Genomic DNA, 27,406 nt, shown 5'->3' with positions numbered 1-27,406 from the left:
ATCTCTAAAAGTCTGCTTAATTTTTTGATAGTTTGGTGGAATTCCAAAAATAGCCAATTCTGCACAAGGCGTCAATTTCAAATTTGATGCATCTGCAAGATGTTTAAAAATATTAATCCAGTAGGCTTTCAGACAGGGGCAGGACCAGAACATGTGTGTCCTGTTTGCAGGAGTCGATTGACATCGATTACATGTATCTGCAATATTGGCATACATTTTGGAAAGTTTAGCATTAGTAAAATATACATGATGGACAACTTTAAACTGTATTAGATTAAGCTTTGAACAAGATGTGCTATCATTTATTTGTATCAATGCAGATTTCCAGTCATTGTCATCCAAAACTTTGCCAAATTCTGCATCCCAGTCGTTTTTAATTTTGTCAAGAGATGTCTCTTTAGGATGGGAAATTAGGATGTCCGTTTTAGAAATGATGCCTTTCTGATTTGTGGGGATTTCCAAGAGTGAGTCTATTACAGATTGGAGGTGGACTACTGGGAAAAGAGCTGTTATTTGATTAGTAGCAGTAGAAGCATTTAAGTCCCATCTTAAATCGCATTTGTATACTCTAGCCTTTAAATAGACCCCCCTTTTAGACCAGTTGATCTGCCGTCTCTTTTCTGCTCTGCGGAGAGTGGGGGGGCACAGATTAGGTGACCACATACGAGGCGCTAGCTGTTCAAAGTCGGGACCCGGGGTGGACAACTCATCTGTGCATCAGTTGGGGACGTCTCTGCGCTGCTTACTTGTCTCCACTCAAGATGATCTCCGGCCGGCCCCACTATGGACTGGACTCTCACACTATTAACTAGATATAGGGGCGGTATGGCGTAGTGGGTAGAGCGGCCGTGCCAGAAACCTAAGGGTTGCAGGTTCGCTCCCCGCCTCTTGACATCCAAATCGCTGCCGTTGTGTCCTTGGGCAGGACACTTCACCATTGCCCCCGGTGCCGCTCACACTGGTGAATGAATGATGAATGAATGATAGGTGGTGGTCGGAGGGACCGTAGGCGCAAACTGGCAGCCTCGCTTCCGTCAGTCTACTCCAGGGCAGCTGTGGCTACAAATGTAGCTTACCACCACCAGGTGTGAATGAATGATGGGTTCCCACTTCTCTGTGAGCGCTTTGAGTATCTAATAATAGAAAAGCGCGATATAAAATCTAATCCATTATTATTATTATTATTATTATCCACTCAACGTCCATTGCACTGGTCGCCCAGGGGAGGAGGGGTCCCCACATCTGCGGCCCCCTCCAAGGTTTCTCATTGTAGCCCAGGGGTCGGGAACCTTTTGGCTGAGAGAGCCATGAAAGCCAAATATTTTTAAATGTATTTCCGTGAGAGCCATATAATATTTTTTAACACTGAACTAGATGCATGCATTTTTAAGTAAGACCAACATTTTTAGAGTATAATAAGTATCTTATTCTTTTTAATAACATTGTTATTCTGAAGCTAACCAATAATAAATAAAATACTTCTTACCATGAATGCGACTTCTTGAACAGGTGCGATAGAAAACGGATGGATGGATTAAAATGCATGAGAATGTTTTATATTTTGAACGTTATTTTCATACTTGCCAACCCTCCCAGATTTTCCAGGAGACTACCGAAATTCAGCACCTCTCCCGAAAACCTCCCGGGACAAATTTTCTCCCGAAAATCTCCCGAAATTCATGCGGACCTGAGTGACAGCCTGTTTTCACGTCCACTTTCCCACAATATAAATAGCGTGCCTGCCCAATCACGTTATAACTGCAGAATGATCGAGGACGAGTTCTTGGTTTCTTATGTGGGTTTATTGTTAGGCAGTTTCATTAACGTCCTCCCAGCGCGGTAACAACACACAACAACAGCAGTCACGTTTTCGTCTACCGTAAAGCAGTTCGTCTGCCGTAAACAGCAATGTTGTGACACTCTTAAACAGGACAATACTGCCATCTACTGTACATGCATATGTGACAATAACATCTAGGGCAGTGATCCTCAACAGGCGGACCGCGGTCCATGTCCGGACCCAGCGACGTGTCCGTCCGGACCCAGCACGAAGTATATTAAAAAAAAAAAAATAAATAAATAAATAAAAAAATGTTTTTTTTATTATTATAATTATAATTATTATAAAAAAATATAATAATTGTATTTATCTGTGAGTTATCGCTAGCGCATGTCAACGTTCTTTGTTGTTTTTAGTCAAATATCTCCACGTTTCGTTTACACTTCTCGTGTCTCACTCACTCCGTCTCTCTCTCTCTCTCTCTCTCTCTCTCTCTCTCTCTCTCTCTCTCTCTCTCAGAGAGAAAGAGAGAGAGACGGAGTGAGAGCGAGAGAACGCCACTCTGATTGGCTAATTCCGGGGTATGGGTTGTCATCTCTTTCACAACGCCGCGCTGATAGGCTGTTACCACCTGGGTCATGTGCACAGTGCATGGAACCTTTCGCTGCAGGCACACAGTTGTCTCGTATCGCTACTTCGCTAACTGTTCACTTGTCAGTCACTGAATGTGAATCAAATCACAATGGCATGCTCCAAGTTGGCTCAGGCTGGTAAAAGAAAGGTGGACAGGGAAAACCGACGTTTCAAGGAAGAATGGACAGAGCAATATGTTTTCATCCTACCTACTGCAAGTACCAGACCAATGTGTCTACTATGCAACACTACTGTTGCTCTGGTGAAAAGTGAAAATCTGAAACGTCACTATCTGAAAGAGCACCGCGAATTTGAAGAGACATTTCCTCATGATTCAGAGCTAAGAAAAAAAGAAATCACGAGGCTGAAAAAGCCATATGAAACATCAAGCAAGATTTTTGTTAAATCTATGACACAACAACAAATAGCAACAGAGCAGTAACGTGCGGTGAGGTTGATGGCTGGTGGGGCACTGACTTCAACACAGTCAGATTTACAAACATATGAACCCTAAAGAGTATCTTATTCACCATTTGATTGGCAGCAGTTAACGGGTTATGTTTAAAAGCTCATACCAGCATTCTTCCCTGCTTGGCACTCAGCATCAAGGGTTGGAATTGGGGGTTAAATCACCAAAAATGATTCCCGGGCGCAGCGCCGCTGCTGCCCACTGCTCCCCTCACCTCCCAGGGGGTGATCAAGGGATGGGTCAAATGCAGAGGACACATTTTTTCAAAGTTCTTATTTATTTTTGTTTCAAAGAAAATATTTCATGTATTTTATTGGATATTTATTTTATTTTTGTTAATTTTAAGAAAATGTTAAACTACCTACCTCCTGCTATTATATAAGCTTGACCGATAATAAACGGACCCAGCCTGTTTCAAAAAAACATTTGTGGACCTTCAAGATTTGTACTTGAGGACCCCTGATCTAGGGCTTTTAGAAAGTGCAGTGCACAACTGCGCACACAACAAGGAGAAGAAGCAGAATGCATCATCAGAGAGGGTGTTCAGCATGGTTAGAAAAATAGTGACAGAGATTAGAACAAAGATGGACAATTCAACCCTTAACTCAACAATGAGTAGATGAGTGTTATGTGTGTGTATATGTGTAAATAAATTAACACTGAAATTCAAGTATTTCTCTTATATATATATATGTATATATAATATATATATATATATATATATATATATATATATATATATATGTATATGTATAGATACAGTATATACTGTATATATCCATCCATCCATCCATCCATCCATTTTCTACCGCTTATTCCCTTCGCGGTCGCGGGGGGCGCTGGAGCCTATCTCAGCTACAATCGGGCGGTATATAAGAAATACTTGACTTGGTGAATTCTAGCTGTAAATATACTCCTCCCCTCTTAACCACACCCCCCAACCACCACCTCCCGAAATCGGAGGTCTCAAGGTTGGCAAGTATGGTTATTTTTAACACTGTGATTACCAGCTGAATTATTCATTACTTATCGTTTTTAGCAATGTCAGCTAAGATTTATCTGAGAGCCAGATGCAGTCATCAAAAGAGCCACATCTGGCTGGAGAGCCATAGGTTCCCTACCCCTGCTGCAGCCCATTGGGTTGAGTTTTTCCTTGCCTTGATGTGGGATCTGAGTCGTGGATGTCGTTGTGGCTTGTGCAGCCCTTTGAGACACACTCGTGATTGAGGGCTGTATAAATAAACTTTGATTGATTGGTTGATTCAGCAAAGTTACACATTTTAAAATAACATAATAGGTGAGAGTTAGATAAATAGATAAATGATAAATGGGTTGTACTTGTATAGCGCTTTTCTACCTTCAAGGTACTCAAAGCGCTTTGACACTACTTCCACATTTACCCATTCACACACACATTCACACACTGATGGAGGGAGCTGCCATGCAAGGCGCTAACCAGCACCCATCAGGAGCAAGGGTGAAGTGTCTTGCTCAGGACACAACGGACATAACGAGGTCGGTACTAGGTGGGGATTGAACCAGGGACCCTCGGGTCGCGCACGGCCATTCTTCCACTGCGCCACGCCGCCCCCGAATATATATATATATATAGATAGTACTTTGTTGATTCCTTCAGAAGAGTTCCCTCAGGAAAATTAAAATTCCAGCGGCAGTGTACAGAATTGAGATCGAATTTAAAAAGTAAAAATTAAATAATGGGGGTATGTATGGAAATAAAATAGAAAATATTACAATAAGAATAAAAATATAACAGTAAAAATAAGAATATAACAAGAGAAACTAGGCAGTAGTGGCCATGTTATGAGTCAGGGAGGGGTTTTTTTTGTTGGTATTTTGGGAGGGTGGGGGGGGGGCAAAAAAGAAAAAAAGAAAATGAGTGTCTGTTTTCTTAATACCTGTTTTATGATTTCCCTATCAAATTAATAAATACATATATGTATATATATTTTTTTAAATACACTTTTTAAAAGAGTCAGCCTGTAATGATGGCACACACAGAGGAGATTTATGGTGCACGGTGGTTGATTCATTGGAAATTGTGTTCGGACGTGAAGCGGAAGTAGGTGAACGTGCCACCCGAGCATCAGTCACAGGCCTGCAGGCGTGTCGCTATGAGAGCAATGCAGCCTCCCAAAGTTGACACCTCGCTTGCTTGCACATCCACGCTGAGCCTACTCCAACAAATATGGCGTCAAGCATCGAATTTCTCTCTAATGAACGTCGGATGAGCCGTTAAAAAAAAAATTAAAAAAAAAACGTCTCGCCTCCATCCCTCATCGGTGCACTTGCTACGCTCCACTCGCCCCACCCATCTCATCACCGTGGGAGCTACGATGCCGCTGGAAGCTAGCGGGAGTCCCACCGGTGTTAATCCCGGGTTCACTCAATTCGGTGTATTTCAGCAACGCCCATGCGCCTTTGAAGAAGTAACGCACACCGAGAATGATGCACCGTGCTCGGAGGAAGTGAGGCGGAAAAAGGAGCCTTCATCACTACCCAGCTCACATCACCAACCTTCACCCGTCGCCGAGTCGCCCAACCTACCTGCAAATCTCATGTCCCTCCGACGATGCGAGGTGGCGGTGCGACGCCGTTCCGACCGCTTCCCCGTCTTTTCGCTCGTCTTGCGAGCCGACTGACGCTCTAGTTTCGTTCCCGGTATCTCACCAGCGTTAATCCGCCCCACACACAAAGAGCAGAAAATGGCTGCAAGTGCAGTTTCTTAAAGGGACAGTCACAGTGGCGCGTGCACCATGAGGATGATGAAGAAGATGATGACTCTATAATGTGAGTTAAAGTGGCTACTTCCAACTTGGTCAAAGTTACAATTATTATTTTTTTTTTTAAATAGAAATAATATTACCAGAAACAGTTAGTTGTGTTAATGCAGAGGTATTCAACAGTGAGGTCGTCACCCCCAGGGGGTCTTCAGGGGTACTGCAGGGGTGGTCGTCTAATCTTTGATTAATTATAGATTTAAAAAAATAAATAAATTCTATACTCCCCGGCTAATTTTCCACAAACTCAAATGTATTTAAATACACGTTAACATTAATCTGATACACACTGTTTAGAAATGGTCACATGTGACACTACTACCTTGCAGGTTTAAAATAATAAATAACTATATTCTAATATCCATACTATAATTTAATATAGGGATTAGGGCTCTAATTACGGCGCATGCTCCCAATTAGGGAGCAAATTGTCAGATAGCTACTAGGGGTGTGGGAAAAAATCGATTCGAATTCGAATCGAGATTCTCACGTTGTGCGATTCAGAATCGATTCTCATTTTTTAAAAATCGATTTAAAAAAAAAAAAATTTAATAAATTTTTTTTTTTTTTTAATTAATTTTTTTTTTTTTTAATTAATCAATCCAGCAATACCATAACAATGCAATCCAATTCCAAAACCAAACCCGACCCAGCAACACTCAGAACTGCAATAAACAGAGCAATTGAGAGGAGACACAAACACGACATAGAACAAACCAAAAGTAGTGAAACAAAAATGAATATTATCAACAACAGTATCAATATTAGTTACAATTTCAACATAGCAGTGATTAAAAATCCCTCATTGACATTATCATTAGGCATTTATAGGAAAAAAAAAAAGAAGAAGAACAATAGTGTCACAGTGGCTTACACTTGCATCGCATCTCATAAGCTTGACAACACACTGTGTCCAATATTTTCACAAAGATAAAATAAGTCATATTTTTGGTTCATTTAATAGTTATAACAAATTTACATTATTGCAATCAGTTGATAAAACATTGTCCTTTACAATTATAAAAGCTTTTTACAAAAATCTACTACTCTGCTTGCATGTCAGCAGACTGGGGTAGATCCTGCTGAAATCCTGAACAAAAAAAAAAATCGATTTTGAATCGAATCGTGACCCCAAGAATCGATATTGAATTGAATCTTGGGACACCCAAAGATTAACAGCCCTACTGTTTAGAAATGGTCACATGTGACACTACTACCTTGCAGGTTTAAAATAATAAATAACTATGTCTGTCTATCTGTGTTGGCCCTGCAATGAGGTGACGACTTGTCCAGGGTGTACCCCACCTTCCGCCCGATTATAGCTGAGATAGGCTCCAGCAACCCCAAAGGGGATATGCGGTAGAAAATGGATGGATATATCATAATATTCATCCATCCATTTTCTACCGCTTATTCCCTTTTGGGGTCGCGGGGGGCGCTGGAGCCTATCTCAGCTACAACCGGGCGGAAGGCGGGGTACACCCTGGACAAGTCGCCACAATATTCATACTAACATTTAATATAGGGATTAGGGCTCTAGTTGCGGCGCATGCTCCCAATTAGGGAGCAAATTGTCAGCTAGCTACTAGGGGTGTGGGAAAAAATCGATTCGAATTTGAATCGCGATTCTCACGTTGTGCGATTCAGAATCGATTGTCATTTTTAAAATATCGATTTAAAAAAAACATATATTTAAAAAAATGTTTTTTTTTGTTGTTTTTTTGTTTTAATTAATCAATCCAACAAAACAATACCCAGCAATACCATAACAATGCAATCCAATTCCAAAACCAAACCCGACCCAGCAACACTCAGAACTGCAATAAACAGAGCAATTGAGAGGAGACACAAACACGACACAGAACAAACCAAAAGTAGTGAAACAAAAATGGATATTATCAACGACAGTATCAATATTAGTTACAATTTCAACATAGCAGTGATTAAAAATCCCTCATTGACATTATCATTAGACATTTTATATAAAAAAAAGAACAGTAGTGTCAACACACTGTGTCCAATATCAAATCAAATCAAATCAACTTTATTTATAGAGCACATTTAAAATTTACCACAGGGGTAGCCAAAGTGCTGTACAATGAGCAGGTTAAAAGATAAAACGAGTACCGAGCAAACACAACACAACACAAACAGAACACGATAAAAAATAAATAATTAAAATAGAATTAATAAAAACATAAAAACATAAAAACAGGATCACAGCAGGTGTATTATGGGGCGCCATTGCAGGATGGATATCACTCAGTGTTAAAAGCCATGGAATAAAAGTATGTTTTTAAGAGAGATTTAAAAACAGGAAGAGAGGAGGCTTGTCTAACACTCAGAGGTAGGTCGTTCCAGAGCTTGGGAGCAGCAACGGCGAAAGCTCTGTCACCTCTAAGCTTCAGCCTTGTGTCAGGGACCGTCAACAGCAGCTGATCGGCTGATCTTAAGGATCGGGTGGGGCAGTAAGGCTGAAGGAGGTCGGAGAGATAGGTTGGCGCGAGGTTGTTTAGACATTTAAAAACAAATAAAAGGAGTTTAAAATGTATTCGGTAACGCACAGGGAGCCAGTGAAGGGACGCTAAAATAGGGGTGATGTGCTCACGTCTGCGGGTCTGTGTTAGCAGACGAGCAGCAGAGTTCTGCACGAGCTGCAGGCGGGCGAGGGAGGCCTGGCTAATGCCAACATACAGGGCATTACAATAATCAAGACGAGTCGAGATAAAAGCGTGGATTAATTTCTCAAGATCATGTCTTGATAGAAGCGGTTTCACTTTCGCTATTTGGCGTAATTGATAAAAGCTTTTTTGAACGACGCTGCTGATTTGTTTTTCGAATTTAAAATCTGAGTCAAACTTTACCCCCAGGTTTGTGACAGAGTCGCTGAGATACGGGGTCAGAGTGCCGAGGTCAACGTTGGGGGAGGGAGAGCGACTTGGACCAAACAACATAACTTCTGTTTTATCTTCATTTAGGCTCAGGAAGTTAGCTGAAAGCCAGACTTTGATGTCGTGCAGGCAGTCAATAAGACGTTGAACCGTGTTATTTTGTGCCATGGGAAAATAAATCTGGCAATCATCGGCATAAAAATGAAATGCAATACTGTACTTCCTAAAAATAGAACCAAGGGGGAGAAGGTAAAGCGCAAATAAAATTGGGGCAAGGATTGAGCCCTGGGGGACCCCATGTGGTAAAGGAGCTGTGGACGACATAAAACTGTCTACTTTTACACAAAAACTCCTGTCGGTTAGGTACGACCGGAACCAGTTGAGGGCGGCGCCCTTAATGCCCACACAGTTCTCAAGACGAGTGATTAAGGTGGCGTGGTCGACGGTGTCGAACGCAGCAGACAGATCTAAAAGCACCAGGACAACATATTTACCAGAATCAGTGGACAGGAGGATATCGTTAAAAACTTTTAGAAGCGCTGACTCTGTGCTGTGGAGGGCTTTAAAACCGGACTGGAACAGCTCAGTGATACCATTATCCTCTAAGAAGGGCAACAACTGACTGTAGACAACCTTCTCTAATATTTTGGAAATGTATGGAAGATTAGAGATAGGTCTGAAGTTAGAGAGGAGAGAGGGGTCGAGGCTGGGTTTTTTAAGTAGAGGTCGCACCACTGCATGTTTAAACTCTACTGGAACTATTCCAGAAGAGAGGCTACTATTGATAATGTTAAGGACACTTGATCCAATAGTAGCAAGTACCTCCTTAAACAGGCGAGGTGGGAGGGCATCTGCAGGAGAACCAGAGGGCTTCATATGACTAACTGTGTCACTTAAAAAAAAAAAGGACACCGGCTCAAACTGATGGAAAACAGAAGAGAAATGCAGGGGAACAGAAGGGTCATATGAAGGCTGAGATAGACTGGCTCTAGTTGACTTAATTTTGTCAGTGAAAAAATGGAGACAATTTTCACAGAATTCAAATATTTTCACAAAGATAAAATAAGTCATATTTTTGGTTCATTTAATAGTTAAAACAAATTTACATTATTGCAATCAGTTGATAAAACATTGTCCTTTACAATTATAAAAGCTTTTTACAAAAATCTACTACTCTGCTTGCATGTCAGCAGACTGGGGTAGATCCTGCTGAAATCCTATGTATTGAATGAATAGAGAATCCTTTTGAATCGAAAAAAAAAATGATTTTGAATCGAATCGTGACCCCCAAGAATCGATATTGAATTGAATCGTGGGACACCCAAAGATTCACAGCCCTACTGTTTAGAAATGGTCACATGTGACACTACTACCTTGCAGGTTTAAAATAATAAATAACTACCGGTATGTCTGTCTATCTGTGTTGGCCCTGCAATGAGGTGACGACTTGTCCAGGGTGTACACCGCCTTCCGCCCGATTGTAGCTGAGATAGGCTCCAGCGCCCCCCGCAACCCCAAAGGGGATAAGCGGTAGAAAATAGATGGATGGATATATCATAATATTCATACTAACATTTAATATAGGGATTAGGGCTCTAATTGCGGCGCATGCTCCCAATTAGGGAGCAAGTTGTCAGCTAGCTACTGTATTATAAAGTTAAAGTTAAAGTCCCAACGATAGTCACACACACACTAGGTGTGGTGAAATTATCCTCTGCATTTGACCCATCCCCTTGTTATTAAGGACAAGTGGTAGAAAATGAATTATTAATCTACTTGTTCATTTACTGTTAATATCTGCTTACTTTCTCTTTTAACATGTTCTATCTCCACTTCTGTTAAAATGTAATAATAATTTATTCTTCTGTTGTTTGATACTTTACATTAGTTATGGATGATCCCATACGGACCGGTACTTTTCAGAGGCGGTATAGTACCGAATATGATTCTTTAGTATCGCGGTACTATACTGATACCGGTATATCCCACATTGAAACAATTGAAGTTAAAAAGTTAAAGTCCCAATGATAGTCACACACACACACTCGGTGTGGTGAAATTATCCTCTGCATTTGACCCATCTCCATGTTCACCCACTGGGAGGTGAGGGGAGCAGTGAGCAGCAGCGGTGGCCACGCTCGGCAATAATTTGGTGATTTAACCCCCAATTCCAACCCTTGATGCTTAGTGCCAAGCAGGGAGGCAAAGGGTCCCATTTTTATAGTCTTTGGTATGACTTGGCCGGGGTTTGAACTCACGACCTTCCAGTCTCAGGGCGGACACTCTAAGGTTATTATTATTTGAAATTCTTAATATTGCACAATAACAAGACACCAAAAGGACCAGTTTAAGGTTTAGTGAGGGGTCACTACTCCTTCTCTTTATTAGTTTGGGGGTCTTATGTCTGAAAAACATTGAAGACCCCTGCATGAATTGATTACGTGGACCCCGACTTAAACAAGTTGAAAAACGTATTCAGGTGTTACCATTTAGTGGTCAATTGTACGGAATATGTACTGAACTGTGCAATCTACTAATAAACGTTTCAATCAATCAATCAATGCATTAGTTGTTTAACATAGTGTTTCCTAACTATAGGGCCCATTGTTGGGCCGAGAGCGCCCCAAGTGGGCCGCCAAAAATATCTGTTTCTCAGCTGTGGTCCGTATGGGCAGCAGGGGTTTTCAGTTGTAATACACTTTTCCACCACTTGTGGCAGTAATGACAATCTCAAACAAACAGAAGAAATCTGGAACTAAAGTCGTAGAAAAGTTTCTTCAGCGCAAAAAATATGACTGAAGTGGTGAAGCTGTATTTTCATTAATTTTGTTGACAGTTTAAGAAACACATTATCATTAATTTAGTTGGAATTTATTTTTTGTATTGCATAATTGTGTGTACGTTTTAATCAGTTTCTTCTTTTGCAGTATATTTGATTAGTATTTATTTTGTAATCAACCTGACCCTAAGCCTTAATAATCTTTGTGATTAACATATGCTTTTATATCATTTGACAAGGTTTAGCGTGTTAAACTGTAAGTAGGTTAGATATAATTATTGAATAAGATTAAAATCAAGAGTAAGATTAGTAATTCAGTGAAATATTTGAGTGGGCTTTGGGCCCCTCTGTAGTGAAAAAGTTGGGCCCCGAGGTCTAAAAGTTTTAGAACCCCTGGTTTAACAAATCATATCTAGTTTTAAAGCATGCAATTACATTTTGTTTTCCCAGAAAATTAAAGTTTGTAGCGTAATACTGTATATGAAAGATGCATATAGTAGATATAAAATATGTATTCCTTTCATCAGTGTCAATTTGTACTTCTCCCCGTATTGCCATCATGTATAATATAGTTCTTCAACCAAATATGATTAGTCATCTATATAATTAGAAAGTTGACACAATAAACAAACTTTTTAGTTGTACGGTAAGTGGTAAAATGGTAGAAATTCCTCTCAGAATGTAATGAGATTATGAACCACTGCAATACTGTATTGCTAAATGGCTGTGAAAACTGAGCATTATTATAGTTGTAAAACATTGTTTTGCAGTGCTTTCAACTAAAGTGCCTTGGATTGAGCAGGCATACAGCCAATAAACAGTCTGAAGCAATACTGAAACCATAACAAAATCTCAACACCCAGGATGTCTCACACAATTTAAACATCATCTAATGTTTGTTAAACAATTTGAATTTTTTATTGATAACCTGTACATAAACCTTCATGTAACCACACAGCAGTGTTTATATGTACAGTTATTAAAGTATGTGACTGTATACAGGTCAGTGGAACAGATAAAGTGCAACATCCAGAGGTGGTATAGGTCGATGTGTTTACATGAAACATTAATATACAGTATATACAACAGGGATGCAATAAATAAAATAAATATAGATTTGTTATTCAGTATTATTGTCTTAAAACAGGGCCAAATCCGTGCCATAAATTATACCAAACCGACCCGCGAGTTGACCCAGTGCCATTTTTTTGCAGCATATGCCTAAAGATACTATGGAGAAACTGTTTTGGTAGATTATTACTTGGATTTTACTGAGGTCACGTCAAGCTCTTGTCCCGCCCAATTAAATATGTGTGGTGGTCAAACTAGCTCTGTTCTCAACGGGTACTAGGCGCCATGTTGCCGTTCTCGAACAATAAAATGCCCTATGCTTGCGTTGTTTTCGGCTGTACGAATCCTTCAAATTGCGAGAAAGATAAACATTTCTTCCTCGGGCGGAAGAGTGCATGATTTTACGAAACGACGACGAGAAAAGCCTGCAGCTCACACTCCAGTCCAAGGTAGCAGAGTCGAAGAATGCATGAGTTTGCAATGATCACTTTGTTAAAAGTTTGTTTAATATATTTTTAACGTTTATTATTTCGAATTTAAGTAACATTTTGATATTATTTGTTTTAACCACAGGTTTTGCTATGAGTGTTTCGAAAAGCACCAACTCGGCGAGTCTAAAAGAAAGCAAGTGTGAGCAAAACCTGAAAGTTTTTACCAAAAACAGCAATCATAAATGAATCTTCCAGCACATACACCACGTTGATATCTTGTTATATTTTGATGAAGACAGGGAAAAATACGCTACTCGTAAACGGCGCGTGCAACAGCAACAAACATACCAGTAGACGCAAAGTTAAATCCTGAAATGCAGCCTACCCGAGCAAAAACAATTCATATTTATCCGGGAGAGTCTTGATACCAATTTCCTTGACCCAGCCACACACAAAGAAGTTGTAGACCTCCATGCTTTTCCAAGTTTCCATCTGTTTTGTCGCGTAAAATGGGGTCTGAAGCTCAATAGTTTAATATGTCTGGGAAGGCGACCAACGTATAATCCTTGATATCACTTGACAGATTCAATTGCATATTTTGCATTTTTGCTCGTAGATTTAAGCCTCTTTTGTGCTCAGTTCGCGCGCTGATTGCTGTACCACAGCCATCTCGGCTGGGTTGGCCACCACCGCCTTTCACTTCCGGGAATAAGTTACATGTCGGAATAAAAACAATTCAGTAAAAAAAAAAAAACTGGGAGCTCTCAAGCCATAATTTTACAACAAAATTGACAGTGTTTTTTTTTTTTTACACAGAATAATTGTACCACTGTTATTATTATGGTAAAATTCTGGCAACTGAGCTGACAGTTTTTTTGTTTTCTTTTACTATGTTATCTATGATTGTTCTTACAGTGCATTACTGTAAATGGAAAAACGGTAGCACTTATATTTTAACAGTAAAATCGAAAAATTTTAGTATTTCACCATATCTACTGACTTTTTTTTTACAGTGTAGAGCCTTGTCATACATACTGTACATATAGATGATCTTAGACTAGCTTTTTACCAGTTTGTCTAAGATGCAGAGCACTCTTGTAACTCTGACACAAGCAAACAAAAGTCCATTGGAGAGGACACTGGTTTTCAAGAAAGACAAAATAAGAAAAATATTCCCGGCCCCCCCGGTCGTTAGCTTTCTGGAACTTTGGCCCCTAAAACAATTTAGTTGAATATCCCGGTCTTATAAGTATGAGAGTGAGGATAGCTCGTGCAGCAACAGAGCGAAGGACGGACGATCCACTGGTTTCTAGGATTGAAAAAGATGGGGAAAAGAATCAGTGCATGCATGTTATTATTTTCATGTGTTTTGTAGCGCATATTGGATTCATGCTCCCACCTCTTTCCAACACCATTCCATGAGCATATAAACAGACTCTGGTGCCAACTTGGGCTTTAGCAGCCTCATGCCAGCATTTAGGGACTCCACCACCTCAGCGTTGGTGCGGTTCTCATAAGGAATGCGACCCTCTGTGTACACTTCCCACATGAGAACACCTGAAGTATAAACAAACTGATTTCAATGTGATTTTAATAGATGGTCATCTCGGAAAAGTTACGTCAGTGTGTTCTAAAGCTATTACCTACAATAAAGTATGGTGCACAGATGTGAAACTCCAAAGTCGAGGGCCATTTCTGGCCCGCCACATAAAACTTGCAAAAGCTTGGAAATAAAGTGCATCAATGAAGCACCTAAATTTGATTATTAAATGTTTTTGATCTTTCAATTCAGACAGGGAAATATGAACTGCATGCAGTTGCATGTCTTGTAAACTTAATTATCGGATCATTAATCCAAGTTATTCCAAACATTTTTCGTTATCAAAAATAAATACAGAAAAATCTGCCTGTCACCTTGATTTTTGATTACAAAGCAAGTTATCAATCATTCTGTTAAAATAATCAAAAGCATATACATTTGTGTAATTATATCATTCAGTTATTATACATTTATATTCATATGTACAGTATTCACTGTCACAATTGGCCCTCTAAAAGGTAGCCATAACTGCAATGCGGCCCGCAATGAAAACAAGTTTGACATCTCTGAACTATCCCAGCATATTTGCAATTCAGCATTTGCATACTTACAAATGATCAGATATATATATATATTTTTTTTTTTTAAATGTTTTTTTCTCTGAAAATAGGCAGGTCTTTTTACACATAGAACATCTCATTCATTCTAAATATGTGGTAGTCAAGATTAAAATATACAGCATAATAAGGCAGCATACATAACGTGACGTACAAGATGCAGGGCCCCTGTGGTCATGGAAGTTTCTACAGTCAGTTGATTTACAATCTGACCTCAACACTTACAGTTGTAACTGGAATTATAACAGGCAAGAAATGTGGAATTTGTAGACACATCTTGGAGAAACGCCTCCTCCGATGACCCAGCGTCTGCTAGCCTATTTAGATGGAAATGGAAGCTCCAGCATTATGACCAGGCTAAAGGCCAGCCCCTACATTTGATTCTATCTGTTCATCTTCAATGATTGATCTTAAAGTGCATCTTAGTTGTAGTTTTCATTACCAAATTTGTAGGTGTTGAAATTGCCTTGTAAAATTGCTAATGCTAATGAGTAGCATGTTTATGGCAAAGCCATAAATTAGGATCAAGCTAGCACTTTTTTAAAAAGTGGAGCCTTACTTTACGTTTGAGCGTTTTCTAACAGGCATGCCTACTTTGTCGGCATTGAAAATTAAAGAAGTTTGGCTAAGTCCGCTCTCAGTGCTGCTTAATGGCTTGTTTGCGTGTTGAGTGTTTGACCCTGTAACTGGACGTGACGTCATGGGCAACAAAAGGTATCAAAGTATGGCACTATTTGATTTTACATGAATCGATACCTGGTAGTACCAACGGAATTTTGTCCGTACCTATAAAAGTACCAAATTAGGTACCCATACCCAACTGCTGTGCCTCGATGCAGCAGTTTACAGTAATCCAAGCTTTATTAAAGAGTCAAAAATAGACATTTTTATCGGTGTCTCAATCATTCTATTTGAACGTAACCTCCGTGAATAACAAGGCTCTACTGTAAATTTCTGAAAATTGTTTAAAATCTTGTAAATTACCTCCTTTATTTTTAATTACGACTAATACATACTGTATGTCTGCCATAACAATATGAGGTCAGACAATCCTTACCAAAGGACCAAATATCCGACTTGCTGCTGAACTTGCAATATCGGATAACCTCTGGTGCTGACCACTTGACGGGAAACTTGGAACACAAGGAACTTGTGTACTGATCATCAAGCACGTATCTACAATACACGGGATAAGTATGAATCAAACAGGTAAGACAAGTTGTGTTTTATCGTAACAAAATTAATTTTGGTGAGTACTCCACCTTGTCATGCCAAAATCTGACAATTTCACCACATATTCATTTGAAACTAAGCAATTCCTGGCAGCCTATAACAGAGAAGAAGGGAGATTAGGGACATTCTGCAAACATAAACATCCAAAAAAATATTATTTTAACACTCAAAACATGCATGTTGGGATAATTGGATTCATACAGTTAACTGTCCCTTGGTGTGTTAATGTGAACTCAAAGGCAGCTGGGATAAGCTCCAGATCACTAATGACCTTACTGAAGACAAGCAGTGTAGAAAGTTGATAGATGGACAGCATTATTTTACCAGATCCCGGTGGATAAAGTTAGACATCTCCAGATAGGCCATCCCTTCACTGACATCCAAACACATCTCCAACATTGCATTCTGGGATAAAGCCCCCTTTTTGTTTCGCAGGTAGTCTGACAGACAGCCATTGTCCATGAACTCCAACACCAAACACATAGGAGAACGTTGGGTGCATACACCATAGAGCTGGACTAGCTTTGAGTGGCACAGTCTCCTGATTGGACATGCACAATTACACATGACATCAGATGATTATTACTTATGAATAAGTGCATCGATAATCTCACTTACATCATGATCCTCGCCTCTTCTTTAAATTCTTCATTTGACATGCACTCTTGTTTTATGATTTTCAGCGCCACCTTCTTCTCCCTCCATCTCCCTTGCAGCACCAATCCGAACTGTCCTCTGCCAACTTCTAGACCAAAGTCCAGTTCTTCAGGGTCCACCTCCCACTCATCTGTTGAATATTTGAACATGTGTTTTCAAAAGCTAATCGCAACAGATGTTTAGTGCATGTAGTGACCATACAAATGAGGGGTGCTCCGAGTTGCAATTCTTATTAATTTCGATTCTAAATCTATTCATAGTTAAGGAATCAATTGAAAAAAACAATCAATATGTAAAAGTAATTCTACAGTAAGGTCCAGAAGCATTTAGACTGACATTTTATTTCTTTAAATTAGATATTTGCCGAGTTTATTTTATTTTTTTTTTATTATTTTTTTAAGAATTAAGAGTCAAGCCAAGTGGAGCTTTTGGTAACGTGCCCTGTTTTAAAAAAGGTTTTATGATATTGTGAAACCAAATGAAATGTTGCGAGAATCGGTTTAAATGGAGAATTGTGTTGAATCGAGAATCAATCCTGAATCAAATCGTTATCTCATGCATCAGAATCGGATCGAATCTGTTACTTTCTCTTCTCGGGGCATTTCAGAAAACCCACAGCGAAGGTAGTGATCAAAAAGACTTTAATCTCACACTTGGTTATGACAACAAAATGAGAATGATATATATATATATATATATATATATGTATATATACAGTATATACAGTATATATATATAGTTGGTCCTGGTGTCTTACTTTTGCAGAAATTATATGGGAACAGTATTTTTTATTTACAAGTCAATAAGTGACCAATGCATATATATATATATATATATATATATATATATATATATATATATATATATATATATATATGCATTTCCTGGCAGGATATAACAGAGAAGAAGGGTTTTTTTTTATTTACAAGTCAATATATATATATATATATATATATATATATATATATATATATATATATATATATATATATATATATATATATATATATATATATATATATATATATGCATTGGTCACTTATTGACTTGTAAATGAAAACAATACTGTTCCCATATAATTTCTGCAAAAGTAAGACACCAGGACCAACTGAAAGTTTAAAACCACTAGAGGGCAGGAAAAGCAACCTTACCAAAACCTAAGTGTAGTACAGTAGTAGGAACTTTTTTTTGTTCTACATTTTTTTTTATATTACCTTGAGACAGACCAGCAATTGCCTGGGAGCAGCCACCTGCTTGAGTGACAGGATGTCTCAGACGTGTTATCAGACCTGTCGAATAACAAACACACACACTGTACGATAAGACACTTATAATATCAAATCATGATTATTTTCCCCCCCAAAAGTCTTAGCAGTGTTGGGACTAACGCTTTACAAAGTAACACGTTACTGTAACGCCGTTAGTTTCGGCGGTAACTAGTAATCTAACGCGTTATTTTTTATATTCAGTAACTCAGTTACCGTTACTACATGATGCGTTACTGCGTTATTTTACGTTACTTTTTATGTAGTATAAAGTGTGTTTTATCGGAGCGCTGCTGTGTCATCGTTCTGATTCTTCTTGCGTCACAAGCCGGAGAAGACATGCGCGCTGTGTGTGAGTGAGTGTGAGGGAGGAGAGGGAGGAGAGGGGGGCGTGTCTGATCATGGCGGAGCCAGAAGTCGAGTTTGCTAACATGGAGATATTTTCACGACTTTTCTTTTGTCGAGCACAAAGAAAATAACATTTTAGTTAAATGTAAATTGTGCTTTGGATCAAAGATCCCATCTACTGCCCAAAACAGCAATTCAAATCTGCTGAAACAAGCTACATAAGCAACATGCTTCGACGAAGCTAGTAAAGAGAGATAGAGACTCTGATGCCACTTCAGCACTGAAGGTACACACACTCTGTCAATCAATGTTCCCTCTAATTGTTCATGTGTGTGAGCAAACGCAAAAACTCCCTGAGCATTCAGTGGAGCACATGTGAGCAACATCAGAACTGTGGCTACACCAGCAGCACACCTGTCCCAAACCTGACTAAATAACAAGTTCCATCTCCATCCATCCATCCATTTTCTACCGCTTGTCCCTTTCGGGGTCGCTGGAGCCTATCTCAGCTGCATTCTGGCGGAAGGCTGGGTACACCCTGGAAAAGTCCCCACCCATCGCAGGGCCAACACAGATAGACAGACAACATTCTCTTATTATTATAATCAAATGACAGCAGTCATTTCCATTTTTAACATAAGTGTTTAGGCCCACTTACAATGACAATAACAACAAATATTGTTTTTCATGAACTGTGTACTTGTATTGTTTGTCTGGGTGGAGGTCCTGCTTTGGAAATAGTTTGTACCCCTTTCAGACATTGCATTTAGTTCCCATTAAAACATTCACATGTTGCACAATGAGATGTAAGCAGGGGATCATGTGTACATTCCTGCAACTTCCTGTTTGTAAAAAATATATTTTTATTAGTATGTATTTAATATATTAACAGCATTTAATGATTAATATTTATAAAATTAAGATTCCTAATAAATGACACTAGAATAGGCACACATTTGATTGGTAAATCATAGAGTAACGACCTGGAATTACACTTTATGTGTGGTGTTGGAATTGTCCGACTTTTTGTGTGGCTGTAAACGCATCACTCTAAATGTATAGACTATAAAGTTCACAAACATAAAGAGGGATCCTAGTGGGCCAGGCCAATCGTTCCTTATCTCTAAACTAAAACTGGGGAAATGTGTAGAGTGTTCTGGGCTTCAGACATGATTTTGTGTCAGAATTTCTTGAGGAAAAAATGCCTAGTTAGGCTTTGTGTATGTAGTGTGTGCCTTTCTTGCTTTACAGCTATGCTGTTATTATGCTGTTTGTTACTTATGTATGTTATGTTGCAGCTATTTAAAATAGTTTTGTCAATTTGTTCTGGCGAGAAACAAATTGGCCTTTGTAACATATCTTTGTCTTTGTGTGTTGTATGTAGACCACATTGCTTAGCAGAGTTCAGTGATACAAATGTATGTCAAGTTGATCAACAGATTGTATTATTCTCCAGTGCAATAACAGTACTGAAATGAAGGCTAAAAGGGCATTAATTGGAGCTTTAAAAAAAAAAGAAGAAAAAAAGAAGTAACTAAATAGTTACTTTTCACAGTAACGCATTACTTTTTGGTGTAAGTAACTGAGTTAGTAACTGAGTTACTTTTGAAATGAAGTAACTAGTAACTATAACTAGTTACTGTTTTTCAGTAACTAACCCAACACTGAGTCTTAGATATGAGAGGCATTAGTAACCCAACATAGCTCTTTGAATATTGCAAGTAAAAAAGAAAATCATAGCAATTACCCGCAGCGTTGTGTTGGTGATAGTGGATCAGCTCAGGAATAGAGTGGAACAGGTACTTCTCTGCTAAGTAAAAAGTAGGCTCTCCTGTCTTCGGCTGTCGAATTTGGTAATGTTTCACACCTGGATGTTTCTCCCCGTTAGAGCTAAAACGGTATGTTTAAGAGATGCATTTCATTTTGAGTTATTACAAATTTAGGGATGTTAAAGGTCAAATTTACCTAGATGCTTTGGTGAAGACTGACACCGTGTAGACACCAGTCTGTCTTGAGTTCCGAACCATGAATGCACCCTCCTTTGCCTAGAAATGTAAAACACACAAAAATGCAAATGAAAAATTACATCAATTATTTACAGGTATTAAAAGTCGATATTGTTCATCATCACACAACAACATTTGTCACAGTCAACTTGAACAGTCATTGAGCAAATGTATAAGTGGTACTAAACCAATCTGTTTGCTTGCATATTTGATTAATTCCGCGGAAACAAGTGCCCACACAAGGAGTCCCACTGACTCAGTCTTTACTTTTTTTTTTGCACAGGACGGCGTGGTGAAGTTGGTAGAGTGGCCGTGCCAGCAATCGGTGGGTTGCTGGTTACTGGGGTTCAATCCCCACCTTCTACCATCCTAGTCACGTCCGTTGTGTCCTTGGGCAAGACACTTCACCCTTGCTCCTGATGGGTACTGGTTAGCGCCTTGCATGGCAGCTCCCGCCATCAGTGTGTGAATGTGTGTGTGAATGGGTGAATGTGGAAATACTGTCAAAGCGCTTTTAGTACCTTGAAGGTAGAAAAGCGCTATACAAGTATAACCCATTTATCATGAAGCGACCACGAGGTCAAAAAATGTTGCAAGTTCCAACACGTTGATAAAAAAGTGAGAAACAATATTGAACAGTATTTTCAATAAAGGTAAACATGCATTTGATTAGTCATGTATGTTGCATTATTTGTTGCATGTAAAACTATAATTGTTATGTATAACATTTTGAGTTAATAATTTTGGGTGTATTCGTGCATTCCGCCCGAATACAGCTGAGATAGGCTCCAGCGCCCCCCGCGACCCCGAAAGGGACAAGCGGTAGAAAATGGATGGATGGATGGAATTTTGGGTGTCTGGAACAGATTCATTTGATTTACATTATTCCTAGGACTGTCAAAGTTAACGTGTTAACACGTGATTAATCACAAAGAAATGATCACATAAGTGAAATACAGTACCGTATTTTACGGACTATAAGTCGCAGTTTTTTTCATAGTTTGCCCGGGGGTGCGACTTATACTCAGGAGCGACTTATGTGTGAAATTATTAACACATTACCGTAAAATATCAAATAATATTATTTAGCTCATTCACGTAAGAGACTAGACGTATAAGATTTCATCGGATTTAGGAGTGGCAGATTGTTTGGTAAACGTATAGCATGTTCTATATGTTATAGTTATTTGAATGACTCTTACCATAATATGTTACGTTAACATACCAGGCACGTTCTCAGTTGGTTATTTATGCGTCATATAACGTACACTTGTTCAGCCTGTTGTTCACTATTCTTTATTTATTTTAAATTGCCTTTAAAATGTCTATTCTTGGTGTTGGGTTTTATCAAATACATTTCCCCAAAAAATGCGAATTATACTCCAGTGCGACTTATATATGTTTTTTTTTCCTTCTTTATTATGCATTTTCGGCCGGTGCGACTTATACTCCGGACAAAGGTAATTTACATTATCACGATGTGTTCAATGTGATCTTGTAAAATGCGTTATCAGTGCATGCACATTTGAATATAGCCTAAGCACAAAAAGTTAAATGTTTAAAGATGTGTTGTTGTTTGTTTTCATGGAAATATATAATAAAAGACACCATAATACCTGACAACAACAAAATAAAAAAGACTATTTTGAATTTGGGACAGCTTTACACTGACTTTCATATCATAACATGAACTGTGACGGTTGCAGTTAGAGAAGGGGAGTTTAGCAAACTGAAACTAGTTAAGAACTAGCTCAGATCTACAACAAGCCAAGAGAGGCTAAATAGCTTTGCTTGACTTACAAGTGAAAGTCAGCTAAGTTGACAACTGGACTTCAAAAATCTCATCAGCAAATTTGCTAACAAAAAGGTTAGGCTTTCTGGTGAGACTTACAGTGAACAGACATGCCAATTTAAACTTTAATTAAGATTAGATGAGGCGTGTTGTTGTTTTTCATATTTGTTTTATAACAACGTATTACATGTGCTCTTTGTTTTACTTGCACATTTAAGTTAAATTCTACATACAGTATTTACCTGTGGTAAATACTGTATGTAGCCCAGTGGTTCTTAACCTTGTTGGAGGTACCGACCCCCATCGGTTTCATATGCGCATTCACCGAACCCTTCTTTAGTGAAAAAAATAAAATAAAAAAATTTCAAATTCAAGACAAAGTTATATGTTTTCAGTAACACTTTAGTATGGGGAACATATTCTAAGTAACAAAGACTTAATTTAGAGTTTTTTGGACACTAGGGGAACTGCGGCATTCGATGTTAATGCGCGGATCGTTTTCCCAGGATGCAGATGGAACTCCGGAGGCACTGTGCAGGTAGGAGAATGATTTATTCTTCATGAATCAGGAAAAAATACAGAAAAACAGAAGAGTGTGCCGATTGCACCGGATGCTAAGGAAATAGCTAACAGGAAAAGCTTAGCATGGAAAACAAGCAAACCAATGGCAAAGCTTAGCTCAGGAATCAAACGGAAAACACACATAACATATTGCATAGCACAAACAAGACAGCCAGACTGAGTGTGGAGAAAAGCAGGAGTAAGTAGCTCTCTGATTAGTGCCCGGGAGCAGGTGAGCATCCCGAACACTAATCACAGGCAGGTGAAAATAATCAGCACCCATGCCAACCAAGAACACACAAACCCAGGGGTGCTGGAACAGGACTAAGGGAGTCAAACTAAAATAAAACATGATCCGGGCAACGGATCATGACACCAGCACTTTCGCAGTCGTTACCCTAATTATTAATCTGTGGAGACGGCATGTAAAAATGATTGTAATTGTTTTTACCTCTTTGATTAATATGTCTTCGGCTTCTTCTCTGGTCATGTTCTTGCTGTACCATCTTTGAAAAGACACATTGGAAAAAAAAAAATCACCTTCAAAGTAATTTCACACAGATTTTCCCAGCCCTTGTTACGCACAGGAAGAACACGGCTCATGTAGAAACAACTCAAATGAGAATCAGAAGAAGTGGAAAACACAGACATCAAATGAGACTTACTCAAATCTCTCAAAGTTGTTTCCTGAATTTTCGATTACGTGTGTGCTGGGAACTAAACCTGTGTTCCTAGTGACATGGAGGGAAGATTGAATTAGTCTCACAGATAAAATGATAAACAACACAATGTCTGAATAGTTGTGTGTTACCCCATTTCATCTTGCACTTTCCACCAGTCAGCTTGGAAGGTGTCAACCAGCGTGTACACCTTGTCTTTCTGAAGTGCCAACTCTTTGTTTGTAAGTGGTGTGTAGTTCTGCAATGCAATGACCGTCTTTTGCAATGCACCATGCAATTCTGCCTAGTAGAAAACATTGCGAAAATATATTGTGTTGAGCTCTATGATGTATAATTAAATCTATCAATTGTATTTTATAGTTATAATTTTTTTCTATTATTTGATTTTGTATATCTTAAAATGGAACGTTGAGCGAGTTGCAAGCAGCCATTTTAACGCATACAAAAAAAACATGTAGAATACACATTGCTCAACCTATCAATAATTCAGTACTTCAACAGCATCTGTATATTAATTTTGTTGTAAAGAAAGGGTACCTCTGCATCTGGGATTCCAGGAAGTGGCTTTTTGGAGGCTGGGGAGAATTCCAAAACATGATAATTAAAATCTGCATGCTACAGTAAGTTGTTGGATGCTTACGAGGCTTGTGAACATTTCCAAATTTGGAATTTCAAATCAATTCATTTGAATGACTGGAATTTCAATTGAATTGACTTGAAATGGAATTAAGTTTTATTGCAATTCAGACAAATTCCTTTTAGCCAAGTAACAGGAATGATTTGTTTTATTTAACAAGTGTTTTAGCCTAAATACTAAAAACTACATTATGCTCTCAATTTTGACTACTTGAATGAAGAAAATCATTCTGAGGAATCAAGTATTTTCCAAAGTTATGATGCATCAAATTAAATGATCTGTTTTATAGGAGATGCTTTTATTCTTAGTTTAACATTTGATCAAGGGCTAATTTAAATATGATGTGTACATGAGATCTGTAATAATAATATTTTTATGAAATCTGTAACCTCGTCATCTATGGAATGAATATACTTTGAAGCATGAGTATGTAAATTCTCAAAAATTCCGAAGTGGAATTTCATGGAATTTAAATTCTACTTTCTTCAATTGGAGTTGTAGTTGTAATTCTACTTTCTGCTTGTAACCTGAATTCAAATTCTTGAAATTTGATTGGAATTTTGGAGACGTTTTCAATCCAATCTGGAATTTTTCCCAAGCCTTTTATTGATCAAATATCAGATAACAAATTCTAATCGATGTTAATTGGGCTATATGGAGAATTCAACTGTATCACAATAACAACAACGATAGTTAATAGTATTTCCTAAGCATGGCTACAATAAGACTATAGTATAAATAATAATACAAACCATAACCCAGTGGATCGTATGCATGACAACCCTTTGCCAGTTTATTTGACAGGTGGCAACATCTCCATTTTCCACCCATCCAAAATTGTGGGTGGTATTTTTCAACCAACGTGTTATTCTTTGTCTCTAATATCAGCAACAAGAAAAATTATTCATTAAGCACAGGATCTGCTAAAAACTGTCTTTGATGACCTAAACATATTGTTGGAAACCTGCTCACCTTCTTTAAGAGCTTGAACCCACCTCAGACGACAATCATTGTCTGGGGCAAAAATGTAGAGGAAATGGTTGTCATGAAAAACCTGTTGATGTTAGTATTTGAGAATATTACGTTATCACACGTTGGTTTTATTGTAAATATATTGATGTTGATTGTTCATCTAACAAAGTATGGACCTTACCTGAAAGGGGTACTTGAAGGAGCATGGTATAGGGAGATCGGTAAACACTATTTCGACGCACTTAATGCTGCATAACCTGATGCAACCTTTAATGACAGGTTTTTTCTGAAAAAAACAACAACCAGAACATCAACTTGTCTTTCTATGCCCACTGAGAAAAAAGATAGTATCCAAATAATGGAATGATTCAAATGACCAGCAGTATTATTTAAAAAAAAAAAATCTGTATAATACTTACTCCTGGGCGACACTCAGAATACTTCAATTCCTGTGTGTCCAGCACAAAAAATCTTTCTTTGTAGTTGCATGGAGATATTATTTTCTTTTGCTGAGATTTTTTGATCATTGTCCCATTCAGAATCACCCGAGGGAACATGATAACATTGACAACAATATGAGAACAATGAGTGAGACTGCGGCAACGCGACCAATTGTCGACACCGTGACGTTTCCGGTTGCTGTTGCAGTAAACCACATCCTGCTTCCAAGAGATGGGTTAATGCATTCTGCACGCACATGGGTATAGTATGTGTTTGCAGTCTGCATTTGGGTATGACATACTCATAAACACAGTCATTTTCATAGACTGAACAAATACTAATCTCATACCTTTGCAGTCATAATAGGTCAGTGTTTCTCAAATAGCAGGAAAATGTTTCATTATTTGTGTTTACACACTAGTATTCATGTTAGAATGACACACAATCGCACAGGGAGGTAGCAACATGTCTAAACTCTAATCAACAGGCTCCTTATTCTACCCAGTAGAAGTAGTAAGACAGGCACAAGACATTGATACAATGTTGGTTATACATACATGTCCTTTAAAGGGGAACATTATCACCAGACCTATGTAAGCGTCAATATATACCTTGATGTTGCAGAAAAAAGACCATATATTTTTTTAACCGATTTCCGAACTCTAAATGGGTGAATTTTGGCGAATTAAACGCCTTTCTAATATTCGCTCTCGGAGCGATGACGTCACAACGTGGCGTCACATCGGGAAGCAATCCGCCATTTTCTCAAACACCGAGTCAAATCAGCTCTGTTATTTTCCGTTTTTTCGACTGTTTTCCGTACCTTGGAGACATCATGCCTCGTTGGTGTGTTGTCGGAGGGTGTAACAACACGAACAGGGACGGATTCAAGTTGCACCAGTGGCCCAAAGATGCGAAAGTGGCAAGAAATTGGACGTTTGTTCCGCACACTTTACCGACGAAAGCTATGCTACGACACAGATGGCAAGAATGTGTGGATATCCTGCGACACTCAAAGCAGATGCATTTCCAACGATAAAGTCAAAGAAATCTGCCGCCAGACCACCATTGAATCTGCCAGAGTGTGTGAGCAATTCAGGGACAAAGGACCTCGGTAGCACGGCAAGCAATGGCGGCAGTTTGTTCCCGCAGACGAGCGAGCTAAACCCCCTATCGACCCTAGCTTCCCTGGCCTGCTGACATCAACTCCAAAACTGGACAGATCAGCTTTCAGGAAAAGAGCGCGGATGAGGGTATGTCTACAGAATATATTAATTGATGACAATTGGGCTGTCTGCACTCTCAAAGTGCATGTTGTTGCCAAATGTATTTCATATGCTGTAAACCTAGTTCATAGTTGTTAGTTTCCTTTAATGCCAAACAGACACATACCAATCGTTGGTTAGAAGGCGATCGCCAAATTCGTCCTCGCTTTCTCCCGTGTCGCTGGCTGTCGTGTCGTTTTCGCTTGCATACGGTTCAAACCAATATGGGTCAATAGCTTCAGTTTCTTCTTCAATTTCGTTTTCGCTACCTGCCTCCACACTACAACCATCCGTTTCAATACATTCGTAATCTGTTGAATCGCTTAAGCCGCTGAAATCTGAGTCTGAATCCGAGCTAATGTCGCTATAGCTTGCTGTTCTTTCCGCCATGTTTGTTTGTGTTGGCTTCACTATGTGACGTCACAGGAAAATGGACGGGTGTTTATAACGATGGTTAAAATCAGGCACTTTGAAGCTTTTTTTAGGGATATTGCGTGATGGGTAAAATTTTGAAAAAAACTTCGAAAAATATAATAAGCC

General features: G+C 38.8%; 2 protein-coding genes across 4 annotated transcripts in view; both read right to left on the bottom strand.

Moving 5' to 3' along the window:
* The window catches only part of cyfip2 (cytoplasmic FMR1 interacting protein 2), a 51,550-nt gene extending 45,936 nt beyond the window's left edge, over positions 1-5,614 (bottom strand). For both annotated transcript variants that reach the window (XM_061928048.2, XM_061928049.2), the window contains exon 1: positions 5,448-5,614. The gene's annotated coding sequence lies outside the window, so the exon portion shown is untranslated. The remainder of the gene's footprint in view (positions 1-5,447) is intronic.
* A 6,631-nt stretch (positions 5,615-12,245) lies between these two features.
* itk (IL2 inducible T cell kinase) lies at positions 12,246-25,725 on the bottom strand. 2 transcript variants are annotated; one of them, XM_061927732.2, is made up of 17 exons: positions 25,580-25,725; positions 25,342-25,446; positions 25,161-25,242; positions 24,941-25,066; positions 24,089-24,126; positions 23,683-23,834; positions 23,537-23,602; positions 23,323-23,377; positions 20,478-20,557; positions 20,260-20,402; positions 18,114-18,188; positions 16,861-17,029; positions 16,567-16,783; positions 16,272-16,336; positions 16,067-16,185; positions 14,252-14,409; positions 12,246-14,161 (listed from the first exon to the last, which is right to left on the bottom strand). In XM_061927732.2, exons 1-17 carry the CDS (start codon positions 25,715-25,717, stop codon positions 14,096-14,098), a joined length of 1,854 nt encoding a protein of 617 aa, XP_061783716.2. In that variant the 5' UTR covers positions 25,718-25,725; the 3' UTR covers positions 12,246-14,095. The 2 variants fall into 2 exon arrangements, with proteins under 2 accessions (XP_061783716.2, XP_061783717.2); XM_061927733.2 differs by lacking the exon at positions 24,941-25,066.
* Between the last annotated feature and the right edge of the window lie 1,681 nt (positions 25,726-27,406).

Source organism: Nerophis lumbriciformis, linkage group LG35 (genome assembly GCF_033978685.3).
Source record: "Nerophis lumbriciformis linkage group LG35, RoL_Nlum_v2.1, whole genome shotgun sequence".
Classification (NCBI taxonomy): Eukaryota; Metazoa; Chordata; class Actinopteri; order Syngnathiformes; family Syngnathidae; genus Nerophis; species Nerophis lumbriciformis.
This window is presented reverse-complemented; position numbering and strand designations above follow the sequence as displayed.